Genomic DNA, 15,298 nt, shown 5'->3' with positions numbered 1-15,298 from the left:
GAATGAGATCTAAAAAAAAAAGAAATGGGAGTAGAAGAAGAGAGCTGGCCTGTCTGTCTGCCATTCAACCAAGCTCAAGCTCAAGCTCACCCAAGGTTTCTATGGCTAGGGTCGTACAACTTCTCGCCCAGCTCAGGGACAGTGATATCTGGACGAACAGAAGGTCTCGAACCCTACCAGTGATTGAAAGCGTCAGTATTCGCCGAGGTCGAAATTGAAAGTCATGCAAGCCTTCATCGGCATATACTAGTATTATACATATGCAGAATACATTCTGAAGACCTCCCCAGGTGAACAAACAAATGGCAAGGCTGACGAGGTAACTGCAGGTGGTTATTTTTTGACGCATTTCGTACGAATACCCGCCAAGTCAGTATAGAACCGATACAGGCCTCAAATTCAAGGGAAAGACCAAGTAACCATACCCGGCACGCCCCAACCAGACCACGTCTGTATTGGATGATACCTATTACTACACAGTGTTTTGTGATTGTATCGAATTGATTCTACGGCGTCATATGCGGCAGCTCTTCAAGGCCTTGGAAATAGGGAATCAGCCTCCGGAAGGAAGAATAAATGGACCATCATTGCATTGCATTGCATTGTATTGCATTTCATGTCACTTTATAAAGAACCCAAATGAGCAATGGCAAGCCATGCCAATGTCATTCTGATGTCGGATGTTCAAACGTCTCAGGTTAACACTTCCCTTGCAACCGGTATCGATAGAGAAGATTTGAAAGTGGAATATAATAGTCGTGGTCGCGCCCTTGGAAATTGCGATAATGAAATAGCTGACCGACGTGGATATCGAGGTATTATGATTGCATACTAGGTATGCATGTGCAAGGAAAGACAAGACTTGCATAAGGTAGGTGGCGCTGTCTGATTAGGTGGGTATGATACCACTTGGGATTTGGTCAGACGATCTATCTGCCCACTGCAGACCACTCCAGGCGATCGAGACAGACAGATGGTGGTAGGACAGGTAGGCGAATAAGGTGACATGACCCTTCAAAGCCTGATGCAAGGTGAAAGAAACCAGGAGGACTCGTTCCAGCGTCCCTTCAGAGTCTCTCGATTAAATCGCAATGGCCAATTTGGGACTCAAAACTGCTTCTGCAGTGAGTGTTAAGTGACATATCGACACGATATATTTGTTTGTTTGTTTGTTTGTGGTTTGTTCATGGGCTTTGCGTTTCTTCGCCCGTCGTAGATGAAATCCAAGGAATATGGAAAGAGTAAGAAAAACGCCTCGCCTTCCAAGGCTATTCATCAACGCCAATTGATTACCCAAGATCATTTCTGCCCCCGGGTGTCGCCGCCGGTCCTTCGCTTCTGCGCCAAAAGTGTGAGTTAGACGCCTACGAATACGCATACAAGGCATCTTGAGCGATTGACTTTGAGTGGTTTTGTGCAAACAACATGATAGTGGTTCTAGTCAGTCCTATCTTCTCCTCTCCACCCAATCCATCAACATGCGGTGTTTCTGATCTTCATAACTGTACGCGCATGTCTGGGGCTTGGACGCCTTCAGGAAATGGTTGACCGAGTGGTGATGATCGAATGTCATTCCGAAATTCGACTCGTCTTGGCCTTTGTAGAGGTCTGCCGCTGGGGTGGTGGACCGTAGAACCGGCTCATTTCCTGGAGAAAGCAAAGTCCGACCTGACGCGTCCACCGACACAGGAGAGTGGAAATGCGAGTGAGGGCTTGCTAGGCGTTGGCGGATGGCTTCGGCCCAGGTGCGAGGTGATGTCCGGGCGCGCGACTGGGACCGGGAATGAGCCGGCGATTGTCGTTTGGGGGAAGTGTGTCTTGAACCCTCCTCTTCCGGGTTCGTCTGGGTGGTGTCGGAAACCATTGCTGGTGAGGTCGCTTCTGCTGCAACAAACACGTTTGTTGCGACAGACGGTTGTTGATCTGCTTGCTGGCCTGTGGTCTGTGATGACTGCGCGAAGGGATATTCGGCTGGCTGAGCTAGTTCGACGGTGTGTTGCCCTGGGGTGCTCACTAAGATTGGAATTTCGACCATGGATGGGTTGTAGTTGTAGTGTTTTGTGTGATTTTGTAGTGTAGTGTTTCCTGTTACTGGTATTGTAGGGTAGTAAAGTAGGATGTAGCTTTGTAGATGTGACTTGTGTCTGTCAATCCGGGGAATGGGAAAGCTTAGTGGCTGCCACCCATGAGCATATGTATTATTTATACGGTTGAGAGATGGGTCATACACCTCATAAGAGGCTGTGTAGAAGGTGGAGATGTTGCTCGATTCTCGGTAATGGGCCCGCCTCCAAACGGAAGGATATGGATACTGCTAGGCTGGTCGGGCCGATGGGGGAAACAGGATTGAGGCACACACAAAGAGAGAGAGAGACATGTGCACGCGACCGACCTCGAAAGTTTTATGTAAGACGTACCTTGTGGCATAATGGACTGGGGGACACAGCATGTCTTCAATCAACAATGCATAATTCATCCAGTCCATGGCTCACGAGGATCCGGCACCTATGAGAGAAGAGCACCCGGGACGGCGGACATCGAGACAGGCCGGAATTCGAACGGATTCGTCACCCATAGAGACCCAATCTCATTTCTGAGAGATGGCCAGACTAGATAACAGTGGGAACTATCATCTGTGCATCAGATGATGGGTGAATCGAGGCGAGCACGAATCGGCCTGCTGGACTGCGCCGGTGGAACGAAGGAGGGACCTGGCTCATGTTCCACCGCAAAACCTGGGGTAACCAGGGACCCTGTGGATGATGGATCAGTGAACAGTGACAGGGAAAATAGCGCAAGACACGAAGAATGATTGGAGTGCGGGTGTGGAAAAGGGAAAAGGGACGGTCGAGATGCAAAGGTGAAGTGGATTCAAAGTTTGGAGAAATGCAAGTGTGGCATGACTGCGGATGACAATACCGTACGGTGAACCCAAGCGAATATCACTCAATACGGGTGAATACGCCTGTCTGACAGTCACCCGGTCCGATATTGGCGGCCAGGCTGGTCTGTCAAGTGGTCAAAAGACAAGTGGCACTGCAGCAGCACTGCAGCAAGCGCGAAATTTCATCGAGAGAATCATGCCACCTGCGACTCTGAGTCTACGACAACACCCGAGACACACACATGCCATACTAGTACACCGAGAAGACACCTCCCTCATGGCTTGGTTGTTGTCGATGCGTGATCTGGGCGTATCGTGCGCATCCCACCAGCCCAGCCACAGGGGTCAGTGGTGAGCTCAAAACCATAACGATCACGAAAACGAAAACGAGAAGGAGAACGAGAACGGAACGAAAACGGAGGAGACCATGACACATACACACACATGTCCTAGGGGTCGTGGCCTTACCTTTCACGACCTACATAAAAAGGGATGAAGGAAACACCAGATGGAGGTTCTCCCATTACACTCCATTGTAAAGGACAACGTCCAACAACCCAACCCACTATATCTACGTGCGATCCAACATCCAATCAAACACATCTAGCACTACAGAGTACTAGCTACAGTCAAGATGATGTCCCAAACAGCACCTGTAAGTTCCCCGAGTCTTGCCTCCATCCCCCCCTCTTAAGGGCGTTCTCCGTTCTGTTCCCATTTGCTGACAATTGTTGCTTCCCGCGCACTGGCAGACTGCGACCCACCCGACAAGCCAGCAAGCCCCGTCCAGCATCAAAGACAACGCGTTCGTGGCCTTCTACAACGACTACGACATCAGCGAATTGCTGTACAAACAACCCGCGTTCGAGTCGGGCTTTTTGCCCCTCGAGCCCGAGGATGACCGACAGGCTCACTCGCACGCCAGAGTCCGGCCTTCAGAACAGACATCCAACACCGCAAGCACAACGCCTCCTCCAGCGGCCGGTGCAGTGGGAGACAGATCCGCCGCCTTGAAGAAGACCGCTCCACAACAGCAACAAGGAGCCGCCAGCAAGGCTAGAGCTGTCGAGCGGAGACCCAGTTTCATCGAAGTGTCGACGCCCAAGCTGTATGACGAGCATGAAGCCGCGCAGAAGAACGGTGGTCGTCAGATGCGCCGGCGACATTCTTCCGAGTCGCATGTGCCGATGAGCTGGTGGCCCGAGGATGAAACCACGGCCCAGCTTCGATGGGAGGAGCGAGATTGCGGCTCGGCCGACGAGGAGGAGGAGATTATGGAAATGGAAATGTGGACCGACTCTTTCTACGATTTATAATGACTTGTCGACAATTACCCAGAAGGGGGGGGGGGGGGGGAAATCTTTCATGGTTTTGAGGACGGCTTTAACGAATTTACGACGACCCTTATAATATCCACGACGACTGGTCCTGTTCGACCAGCACATTTGGATATTGGGAGGGATGGATCGGCAATGGGAATCCGCCGGCGTTGCAAACCTGTGGTGTATCATATATTCCCATCAGCCTTGATTGGAGGCTCAGCCTTGTCAGGGGCTACGATCTGAAAAATAAAAATGCTCACCAAAGACAAAGGTCTTGACCCATTCTTTGCCACCTGAAATTCTAACTCGTACCTTGACGATCCCGACGTACCTGTCTTAGGACTACGATATTCGTCTTGTGAGCAGTTCCATCCTTAGACCGACGAAATATGTTAGAATACACTTCTTGACGTCGGTCTGGAGCCTCGGAAGGGGGTTTACACCTGAGCACGAGATCACCCACGAAGACATTGCATTGCTGGGAGCTGCTTTTATTCAATGGCTGGTGGTCACGGCACGGCCAACAGCATGGTTTTGTGTGTTCTGCTCGGTTTTCCGACAGATGGCTATATTCCCAGAGAAATGATTAATTTTGATGATCCTCCATCACCTAATACCGTTAAATGAGATCGCGGCATTCAGGGCGAGCAAACAATGGTCCAGGCCCTGGTCACGCAAATGAAATGCGTATCATAATGAGATGCGTATCATAATGAGATGTCCCATCTCCTAACCGTTCCGTTCAACCATATCATAAGACTGCTCGACCTCGGCCCGCCGAGTAAAGTGACCTACTACTCAATCCGTAGTCCTGCTTCCTTCCAAAGCCTAGCGTCATTTTCGCTTCAATCCTTGACGTTGACATGCAGGGGCTCGGCGTGATCATGCTTGAGCTTGGGCACCACGATCCTCAACAAGCCGGCCTCGAGTTTGGCATGGGTGTTGTCTCGATCCACGTCAACAGGGAAGTTGAACGCGCGCATCATTTCGCCGATTAGTCTTTCGTGCACGGTGAGATGAGGCTCTTTCTTCATCGTCGTCGCAGTCGCGGTCACACCCGTTTCAGTCGACGTCGCCAACGGCTCTTGTTGTTGCTGCTGGTCGGCGTCTTCTTTCGGTGGTTCAGGCGCGGCAGCGACGACGGGGACATCAAACAGCTCCGACTCTGGGATGTCGGGCCGGCCGATCTTGCTGGTGACGAGCAGAGTGCGCATGGACGTCCAGCGCAGATGGAGCTGCGACTTGTCCGAGATACCCGGCAACTCGACCTCGATGTAGAAGTTGGACATGGTCTCTCTCAGGTCGGCCTTGGGGATGTGGACCTCATGTTCTCTGTCGTGCAGCAGCCGGTGCGCCGCCTTGTGTGCCAGAAAGGGCAGAGGGATGTGGTGCAAATGCTGCCCCTTTTCGGGGTATGTGTGCGTCACATAGGTTGTGGGGTATGGCTCGACCTCTGGGTATGAGTAGAGGAATGCCATTGGTACCGATGTATGGTACTGTAGTGCTTGCCGAGTGTTTTGAATGTTGCTATTGTCTTTCAGTGTGGTGGTTTTGCTTTGAGAAGCTCAATCGCAGACTCGAAGAGAGACCTTCATATTTGTCTTGCACCTTTTCTCTGCTTCCAAGACAATGTCGACTCGAGGCGAGCAGCTGAGTCGGGCAGCCATGGCCGCCATGGCTATTGTCGCCAAAACGAGGTCTGTCGCGTGGCCCTGGTCGTGTTTGTTGACGCCAGAAGCGGCGAGACTCGTCAGAACATATGGTCACGGGGTCGTTTGGTCATCTGCAAATCATGCCATCTCGATACTTTGGTAATGGCGTGGACATGACGCTCGGCAGGCGCCGTGGAGCGGGAGCGGTCGCGGTGGTGGACTAGAGGGTCTCGAGGGTGTGTGAGAGGAGAGGAGAGGTAGGTTGATCGTGGAGTGATATTTGAACGGGTAATTTTCAATACCGTGCAGTGTGGATTGTCACAGACAAGGCTAGCCCGACAGGGGCTAAAGGGCTGGGCTCCCTAGGCGACCTCGGCTGGCTGGGGCATCGCCTAACGCTCTCTCTGTTCAGAGGATGTTCCGGATATCAAGTGCCGGCTCCAGGCTCTGAATGACCTAGAGGACTTACCTGAGCCACATTTTACGGGGCCTCCCGAGTCTCGTTGCTCTACTCTGTACTATTCCCACGCCCTTAAGCGAAGCTTTCCTAGGCCTCGGCCCCTGGAAGCCCCCAGCAATAGTCGCTCAATAATGGGGCTGCGTATCTAGTAGGTCGACGTTCGGGGCGTCATTCCACTGGCAGATCAGGTACCACTGTAGCAGTACTAGGGAACCTCGGGGGAGCCGGTGCCAGCCTCGTTTGCAGCTATAGCAGAGCTTCCTCTTGCTATGTTCCTATCCAGTATAAATGTAGTTGTGATACACCCTCAACAGACGACACTTTTCTTTCCCTCCTCCAGGCAACCAAAGACATAATTGACAAACACATCGAAGAGCTCTTCAAGAGACTCAATCCACCTCATCAACCGCTACATCTACCACTACATTTGTAGTATCTTCACCACCACCACCGCCAAAAATGATGCGAACCACAATCCCAAGAGTCTGCATGAGCAGAATCCGAACCCCAGCATTCTGTCAATCCTTCGTCACTTCACGACCAATGTGGGGTGAAGGAGATACAGGCGCCATCCGGCCAGGCGGTGCTGCCACCAGGTAAGGAATCAGAGCCGTACCCCAGTGATCAAAATACAAATGGCTGACCAGTGTTTTCTAGTGACACATTCAATCGCCGCGAGCAAGCCTTGGAGAACATGTACTTCAAGCAACACGAGATTGAAAAGTAAGCTGATTTCGACAAACGCCATTCAATCCGAATCCAATACTGACTCCTGTGACCTTTTTCTAGCCTCAAGAAAATGAGAGAAAAGCTGGCCATTCAGCGGAAACAGCTTGACGAGGTCGAAAGCCATCTCAACGACTTGGAGCAAGCGGCTTCCCAGAGAGCAGCTGCTGAGACACAGCAATCAAAGTGACTCTCCGCAAGCAAGTTGTGACACGACCTCATGATTCAGCCTTTTTTTGCATCTGCATATGAGCTTTTGGGGGAAATGGGCAGGCATATATTAGACAACAAGCCCGACCCGGATTTTGGGAAGATTGTACACAACAACACCCGCTAATAGTGGGACGTCCGATGGTAGATGGTCTATGGACCTCCCAGGGGTGTTATCCCGACCCTTCTATAGAAGGATACAGCTGCTGGAAGCTGTTTGTTTGTCTGTCTTAGTGAATATCTGGACACATTTGATGTACCGATTCTCGACACCTGCCGCCCGATAGACGGCAGAATAAATGGATACATCCGTTAACAACGTTTATACCCTGGAACTTGTTCCTGCATATTTGATGTACTCACTCTCCTCAAGGCTCGACTGTCTTTTGCCTAGAAGATGTAAGAGGTAAACAAAGACTCCTCCTACCCTGGTCAGGATGCTCCAATGCTTCAATGCTTCAACCAGCCAATCCCAGAGCCTCCTAACAATACTTGATTCAGCACTCCATTTTCCCAGCACCGGCAGAAAAGGGTTGGTTGACAAGAGCTGCTTCGGTTACGTGGAGAGACAACGTTACGCCTACTTCATCGTACCACCCCCCCTTCTTCTGCCCAGAAATGTCAAGCTGTCCAGGCCCAAATTGAAACCCGGAGGACAAGCACCTTCGAACCGAAGGAGGCGAATTTGCGTGGACTGAGAAGAATCCGGGGAAGACAGAGCATGCAGCATGTAGCATCCCTGAACCCGGCCAATTCTGAATATCCATGATCTTGATGGCTCGCTTATGTAAAGATCACACCATGCCGTCTGTGAGGTACTCTGTAAGATACTACTTTGTAAAACGCTCAGAACATCATTACTGTGTTACCACATTACGGTATCTGCCGGGTTATGTCAGCCGTTGGCAGCCGGTCACGCTCTCAATACCGGTTTTCAGACTGTCATTTGACCCACAGCACTGCACGATCTTGTTCTCTTTCCCCATAGAAGCTCCCTCTGACCTCTCCTGTCCCCGGTTAGTGACTTCAAGCCTCTTCACGAACCTCCATCTCCATGCTCGGCCAGCCCTCGTACTAAATGGCGCATTCACGACGCCAAATGAGCCATTTGTCCAGTCCTTCTACTTCATGTCTCTCGATGCTTCCTTCTCTCCGGCGAGCAGGATATGTCTGGTTTGTTCTGGTCTCTAGGTAGGCATGTTAGTCCTGTAAATCCCCCATTCCATATCCTTCCGTGGTCTGGCCGGACCGTATGCTGGCTCGGTTGATGCTCTCCACCCCATCATACGACAGACTAGACCGCCTTTGGCGAGCTTGGGCAAGATGCTTGAAGATCCCGGGCGAGCAGGAAAGATCAATCTCGTAACGTCTGTGCGGATGCGTCGGGTCCAGCTCCCACAGTTGCAGACTCATAAGAAGCAGGCTGTGTCCTACAATTGACCGTCCAAGTCACGAGTAGACAAAACATACCAAACTAAAAGACAACGATCACAGCTAGCTGCTTCTAAGCACAACATCCAATAATCAATCATCACCACCAACATACAGCAATGTCGGCACTAAGCGGTAACGGCCTGCCCGAGGGCGAAAACCTCTACCACGTCGTCTTCACCACATCGCATATCTCCAAAGATGTCAACGGCGAGGTCGAAAGGGTCCGAGTCTGCGGCACATACACGACCCTGCCGGCTGCCAAAGCAGCAGCCCACCGAACGCTGTTCGAAGCCGGCTACGAGAAGGAAATGTTCGACGAATATGAAACCAGCCAGGAACAATTCATCCGCCACCACGTCAAGAGACGGACCGGCCTTTGCGTGCTGGCCAAGTCAGCCGACGGTACCGTCTTCCGCGTCAGTGTGGCCACAACCCCGAACTCCCTGAACCTGAAGGGCGGCAAGGATGACCACAAGATCCACCAGGACCTGTACCATGTGGTCCAGACGAATGTGCTGTATACGGAAGACGACACCGGTGCAGCTCGGGAGACGAACGTCGAGGGCACCTTCACCACGTACGAAGAGGCCAGGAAATACGCGTCTCAAGTTCTCTTGGCCCCGGAGGACGGCGTGACAAAAGAATCTTTCGAAGAATATGACGAAGCCGGTCCAGATGAGAAAGATTGCGGATTTGGCGAGAACGTCGTGGTGCATGCCGTCGGTCAAAATGGCGAGAACTATCTGGTCAGTGTGCTGAGAGGACAGGAGATGGAGTCGGTGAGGTTGGCAGAGGCGGCCGTGAGGATTCGGGCTGCTTAAGCTCATACCGAAACGCATTACCAACCTTGTACCATTATAATGGGCGTCATGAAATGCATAGTTCAGCAGTCCACCAGAGGTAGTTCCATCTGGGCCTCTTGAAAAGGGCGAAAGCAAAACAATATCACGATTCAAAGCATGTCTCTTGAGAGTTCCTCATCGTTCACGTTTCTCGCTGGCTGTATACCCAGAAAACCACTCGCCCAGAATCCAGTCTGACACCCGGTGAATGGCAACAAACCCCAAAAGGCATCTTTCTTGATGCAGTCTGTAGAAGACACTTCTCAGTAGTAGGAGGTGACAGAACCGTGGTAAGTACGGACGTACATACGTAGTTGGAAGAAAGTGTTTCGGAACCGGCGAAACATTCTTCCTGCCGACCGTCAGAAACTCGGTGCCGGTAAATTCCGGAGACGTCCATCATGATTGGTCCTACGTAACTACCTAATCAGTACTCTGTATGACTTCTTCCCTGTTCTTGTTCTCTCTCTCTCTCACTCTTCTTCCTGCACGCCTCACACCACTGAACCACTCAACCACTCACTCCTCTTCTCGATGAGAGTCTAGGCGACTAGGCATGCAGTCCACCCGTTAGACTTAGACGTCTGCGGTCATCATACCCTCTCCTCTGTAGGTCATCCTGTTTGCTCTTTCTCCTTGCTCGTTCCATGCCCATCCGTGCCGGGGTGCCCCGTCTATCACATGGCACGCCTCGTATCCCATTTCGTGATCCGAACCGAAATATCATGTCAATTGCTGGTGATCCGGTGTCTTCCAAGACCTGGTACCACGGCCCTTTTTCTAGACCACCTCTTGGAAGACATGGTCTCTGTAGTGTACCGAAATGCACAGTACACTATGCTTGTGACCAAGAAAGATGCACCGCCGGCCTGGTCAAGGCAATGAAATATACATCCATGTCTCCTATCGTGGAAGTTCCAGTTGTGGATGTGGAGGCTCTCTCCAGCATTGAACGTCCAAATCAGACCAAGTGCAGACTTCTCCCTCTCTCTCCAACTCCAAACATCCAAAAATGATCTCCATGTTCTAGCAGGGGGATGTTACTGCCTCTCATTCACATTGATACACATCTATCTATACACCTTGACCTTGTCATCCATCATTCTTCCCATCGGCACCATGTACATCCCAAAAGAACAAATATCCTTACAGACGCCTTCGCCGGCGAGGTCGTCTCCTCTTCCTCCTCCTCCGGCTGACAGCTTCCCAGGCATCGCGGCGTCAGCACTGTATCGCCATTTCAGCCGTGCAGCGGTGCCCACAAATGAAACTGTCACCACCCACGATTCAGGCCCGGTGATTGCGTCGACAACATTCATCTCCGTGACTGTGACGTGTCTGTGCCTTTTCGTTTTGATTTTCGGGTAAGCATGCACCAAGTACCCTAATTAACCCAGGGCCTGCCCGAATGCAATACATGAAGAACCACGTCGTCAACCACGTCCAATACTGACGAGGCCAAAAAGTTTTTCACTATACAAAAGATGCATTGGCAGAGTCGACCAGTCCGAAACATCGTCCATATCATCCGCTTCAGCACCGTCGGCATGGCACGTCGACGGGACCGATTTTGTGACCGGCGAGGACGTGGCCAAACGACACCGCAAGCGACTGAGGAAACTCGACCACGTCGCCCCCTCCAAGTCACTGCACGACTGGCGCTCCGAGAAGACCACCATGCATGTACAGACGTTTGCCAGCGTGTCGAGTAAACTGATTTGATAAGTCCAACCCAGCCCAACCCAGCCCAACCCTTCCATTGATTTTTTCGATCAACCCCCCGACACGACGACTGAACCCACCCCCATAAAAAGAGAAAAAGAGAAAAAGAAAAAAGAAAAAAAGAACCCAAACTAACATCCACAGCACTGCTATTTGTCTCGACTTGATAGAAGAGAAAGACCTGGTCCGCGAATTACAGTGCGGCCACGTCTACCACACCAATTGTTTAAACTTGTGGGTCGAGAGAGGCCATCACGACTGTCCGCTCTGCAAATTCGACATATTGGGCTTGAAGAAGAACCCGGTGAAGGTTCAGGATGCTGATCTGGAACGGGGCGAGGCTGCCGAGCTGGAACAGGGATCTGAACCAGAACAAGGCCAGAGAACTATACTAGTGCAAGGATCTGTCAGTACGGCCGGCCCCGACGAAGCCACGCCACAACCTGCCCTCCAGCCTGTCAGTTCCCATGATGCTAGTGACGAACCTCCAAGAAACGGGTGATTTATGGGCATTTTAATCATTGAATTGAGCCTCAGGGTACCAGGTACTACACTTGGCGCGATTTGCGGCCAAGGTTGAAGAATCACCCGTTTTGCATACGAAAGACTCACACGCCCGAGGATATTATCATCCGCCTGTGCAGTGCACAGAGAAAAGGGGCATGGCTCTCGATATCACATGCATGGACCCTAGCCTGGCGAACAGGCACGCACCGCGCAGAGACTACAATTGATCCCAACCCCCATTGGTATCGTCTCGCCCGCGAGTTCATGCTCGAGGACGAACTTCCGCTTGAGCCTGCGCTGGAACTTGAGCTTGAGCTTGAGCTTGAGCTTGATCTTGCCTGGATGGACCTCGATTCCTCCACACTAGACTGCAGATATCATGCTCTCATACCCGTTCGAAATGGCCGATCGGTGCAATGCCCAGAGGAGCTCCGGCATATGGCAACGTCAGGCATGGAGACCGTTCGACAGAGTTGATAAGCCTGCCCGACGACAATTTTCGAATTTTCGAATTCTTCCATTCTTCCATTATATGGACTTGGTACCCAAACTAAGAGGGTTCCTACTATCAAGTCTATCACTAGTGCCTCAGAGGTAGACATGACTCCAGTGCAAGGTTCCACTACCTTTTCAGAGTTGGAAATATACCAGCTTACCAGATTGATTGACCACTGTCGAGCGATCAGTCTCTTTTCCTGGTGTGCCTAGTCTGTACCTCCACCGGGCCACAGCTGCACGAGGCTAACGTCACATAAATCGGTTCCAAGGGACGCTCGTGGTCCGAACTCCATTGTTTGTGATTCCCTCAGCGGTGTAAACAAGGCTGTGTGCAATGAACTTTTGGGCCTGTCAAACTCCTACTAGTACGTAGCCAGGCGACTGCTGTTCCAAAAGGATAGACCTCACGAGGAGGCATCAACGACCTCGTCGACCATCCTTCTAAACACCCTTTGCCGTTCACACTGCTCGAGGAAGACTTTGTACTTCACATCCAAAAGTGCCTTGACAGCTTTGTTCTTTGTCGGCCGGACGAGCTTGCCCGGCTTGCTCATGCGGTCCATGATGCTCCACAGATCCTCGGTCTTGCCGGATGGATCGGCGCTGGCGGCTTTGGCGCCCAACATGGCGGCGCCATGACAGACGGCAGCGTGAACGTACCGCGGGATCAGGACCGGCATGTCGCACGCAGTGGCAATCAGGGACATCAAAATCTCATTCTGGCACTGCGAGCCGGACATGAAGATGGATGAGATCTTGTGTCCGGCGTTGTTCATCGTCGTGATGATCTGGTGCGTTTGCAATGCAATGAACTCCATGGTGCCGTAGTAGTAGATCGCCATGCCATCAAGCGACTTGTCGGACGACAGCCCCACGACTGAGCCAGACATGGTCGGGTCGGCAATCGGCGAACGGTTACCGAACAGGTCGCCATAGAAGAAGAAGTGGCGCGCCAGATGGCTGATGCTGGGCGCATTGGCCTTGTACTTCATATCCTCCAAATGCTGATTCAGAAAGTCGTAGATGTTGCTCGAACTCGACTGTGACATGGACAAGGCTTGGTTGTACGCAGGGTGAGTTTCGAGTACGTGTTTCAAAAGCTCGCCGGTCGCGGACTGGCCTCCCTCAGTCATCCAATAACCAGGGATAATGCTATCCCGGTAAGGGCCCCAAACTCCGGGGACGAAGACCGGGTCCTTGGACATGACCAGATGACATGTTGATGTACCTGCCACGGCGGCCAAACGGGTGAAAGCCTGAGACTGGTCATTGGCGGCCATGGACGAGTCAAGCTCGTCCGCCGACAGATTCACTTTGGCTCCTACTGTGCCAATCCAACCGGCATATGCATCAATCACACCACTGCCCACAGCAATGCCAGGCGGCAGGCCGAGCTCCGCCGCCGCTCGCTCGCAGAGGTAGCCTGCCAATTCACCGGCGGACAGGTACTCGCCATTCTGTAAGGGGAAGGTCAGTCACTGTCAACCTAGGCAGGGAATCAGGCTCACCACCCCGTTGACGCCGCCCATGCGCTTGAAATTGTCCTCGGCGAGGTCTTCGAGTCCAATCTCGGCGAGAAAGTCCTCCTGCCAGCCTTTGACGCTGCCATCCACACCCACGGGGACGTAGCCCTGCTTGCAGACGACCGAGCAGAAACTCCTCTTTTCATTGCCCGTGGCCAAGTGTTCAAGGGCATCCGTTAGATCATAAAATTTGCAGCGATCAAAGAGCTCCTTCGGCATGTTGTTCTTGAGCCATAGCACCTTTGGGATTTCCATTTCAATGCTCATCGTACCGCCGACATAGCGGAGCAGATTGTGTTTTGTGTCATTGACCTTCTTCGTCTCCTCCACGGGCCGATGGTCCAGCCACAGAACGACGTTGTGATCGTTCCCGGATCCATCGAAACTTGGGCCTGTCACAGACACTGGTTCGTCGGTATCATGGGTGAAGACTGCCAGAGAACAGGTAGCATCAAAGCCAATGCCGCGGATCGAATGAGGATCTATATTGTTCTGGGTAATGGCGCGCTGGACGGATATACAGATGCACCGCCAGATGTCGGTTGTAGATTGTTCCTGGCGCAAACGAGGCGAAGTCGTTAGTGAAGAGTTCAACCGCCGCGGATGTCTGGTCTCGCAGGAATAGACGGCATGTTCAACATACATAGTATCCTGTCTGAGGCTGCCACAGACCAATGTTTTCCGAGGCCAGGCCAACAATGTCACCAGCCTGGTTAATGATACATGCTCGTGCACTACCGGTGCCTACATCAATTCCAATGTAGTGGTCCATCATTACGTGGACTTCATTTCGGGAGTCCACCGAGTTCTGGCGGACAGGCGTGCGCACGCCGCTGCGCACGCCGCTGGCAGGACCGGGTCGAAAGGGCATGGAAGCCATTGTGATAGGGAACGAGAGATTATACGGATGCACCAGGTCAAAGCCACGCCCGAGTTCAGAAGTCAGACTAATAAAGAGAAGGGTAGATAGAGGTTGGGAAAGACTGAGAGATCACCTCCATGCGACGGACGACAAGTGATGAGAAAGGAGAATACCGTCACGTCTCCGGCGCAGGGACACGGCGGAAGAAAGTCGAGCTACACGGCTATGTCATCTGAGACTTGTAGATCGACGTGGAGCAACAGTAATGGATGTTGAACTTTGGTGTTGAAGTTGTCCCTTTATTGGATGTATGGAACATCTGGGTGGATGGAAATATGGGAACTGCGGTGGGAGAAGAAACCATAGAGCCACTGCAAATTCGCTGCCCGGCGAACAGCATGCGGTGGTGGGGGAAAAGGCGCAGTTGGACTGTGTGAGGGCGAAGTTGGAGGGGCAAAGGGCAAAGGGCAAATCTCACACATTCTACAGGCTACGCGGGCAGCTCTGATCGTCACGTGGCCACCTATTACGACCATGCCAATGGGTGCAAGTGAATATTGTTGAAGTGCAGTCTTTGTTCAGCTCACTAATCGTCGTCGTCGTCGTCGTCGACAGTACGACTGCTGCTTCAACCCTGGCGTAGTTGCCGAACGGTG

The 15,298-nt window shown here is 52.0% G+C and overlaps 7 protein-coding genes across 7 annotated transcripts; 4 read left to right on the top strand and 3 right to left on the bottom strand.

The window, feature by feature from the left end:
* Positions 1-1,447: 1,447 nt before the first annotated feature.
* On the bottom strand, positions 1,448-2,035 carry A1O1_03757 (uncharacterized protein; the record flags this gene model as incomplete). The annotated part of the gene is made up of 1 exon (XM_007724657.1): positions 1,448-2,035. The coding sequence occupies one exon, from the start codon at positions 2,033-2,035 to the stop codon at positions 1,448-1,450; it is 588 nt and encodes a 195-aa protein (XP_007722847.1).
* A 1,483-nt stretch (positions 2,036-3,518) lies between these two features.
* On the top strand, positions 3,519-4,200 carry A1O1_03756 (uncharacterized protein; the record flags this gene model as incomplete). Its single annotated transcript, XM_007724656.1, has 2 exons — positions 3,519-3,539; positions 3,637-4,200. 2 exons carry the CDS (start codon positions 3,519-3,521, stop codon positions 4,198-4,200), a joined length of 585 nt encoding a protein of 194 aa, XP_007722846.1.
* An 851-nt stretch (positions 4,201-5,051) lies between these two features.
* A1O1_03755 (uncharacterized protein) lies at positions 5,052-5,684 on the bottom strand (the record flags this gene model as incomplete). The annotated part of the gene is made up of 1 exon (XM_007724655.1): positions 5,052-5,684. One exon carries the CDS (start codon positions 5,682-5,684, stop codon positions 5,052-5,054), a length of 633 nt encoding a protein of 210 aa, XP_007722845.1.
* Positions 5,685-6,777: 1,093 nt separating this feature from the next.
* A1O1_03754 (uncharacterized protein) lies at positions 6,778-7,234 on the top strand (the record flags this gene model as incomplete). Its single annotated transcript, XM_007724654.1, has 3 exons — positions 6,778-6,914; positions 6,976-7,041; positions 7,108-7,234. The coding sequence occupies 3 exons, from the start codon at positions 6,778-6,780 to the stop codon at positions 7,232-7,234; spliced, it is 330 nt and encodes a 109-aa protein (XP_007722844.1).
* A 1,570-nt stretch (positions 7,235-8,804) lies between these two features.
* On the top strand, positions 8,805-9,509 carry A1O1_03753 (uncharacterized protein; the record flags this gene model as incomplete). Its single annotated transcript, XM_007724653.1, has 1 exon — positions 8,805-9,509. The coding sequence occupies one exon, from the start codon at positions 8,805-8,807 to the stop codon at positions 9,507-9,509; it is 705 nt and encodes a 234-aa protein (XP_007722843.1).
* Positions 9,510-10,649: 1,140 nt separating this feature from the next.
* On the top strand, positions 10,650-11,754 carry A1O1_03752 (uncharacterized protein; the record flags this gene model as incomplete). The annotated part of the gene is made up of 3 exons (XM_007724652.1): positions 10,650-10,894; positions 10,997-11,238; positions 11,423-11,754. The coding sequence occupies 3 exons, from the start codon at positions 10,650-10,652 to the stop codon at positions 11,752-11,754; spliced, it is 819 nt and encodes a 272-aa protein (XP_007722842.1).
* Positions 11,755-12,661: 907 nt separating this feature from the next.
* On the bottom strand, positions 12,662-14,660 carry A1O1_03751 (uncharacterized protein; the record flags this gene model as incomplete). Its single annotated transcript, XM_007724651.1, has 3 exons — positions 12,662-13,714; positions 13,766-14,335; positions 14,424-14,660. The coding sequence occupies 3 exons, from the start codon at positions 14,658-14,660 to the stop codon at positions 12,662-12,664; spliced, it is 1,860 nt and encodes a 619-aa protein (XP_007722841.1).
* Between the last annotated feature and the right edge of the window lie 638 nt (positions 14,661-15,298).

This window comes from Capronia coronata (assembly GCF_000585585.1).
Source record: "Capronia coronata CBS 617.96 chromosome Unknown acBCG-supercont1.3, whole genome shotgun sequence".
In the NCBI taxonomy this organism is placed as follows: Eukaryota; Fungi; Ascomycota; class Eurotiomycetes; order Chaetothyriales; family Herpotrichiellaceae; genus Capronia; species Capronia coronata.
The sequence above is the reverse complement of the archived record's forward strand: the minus strand, read 5'-3'. Positions and strand labels throughout refer to the sequence as shown.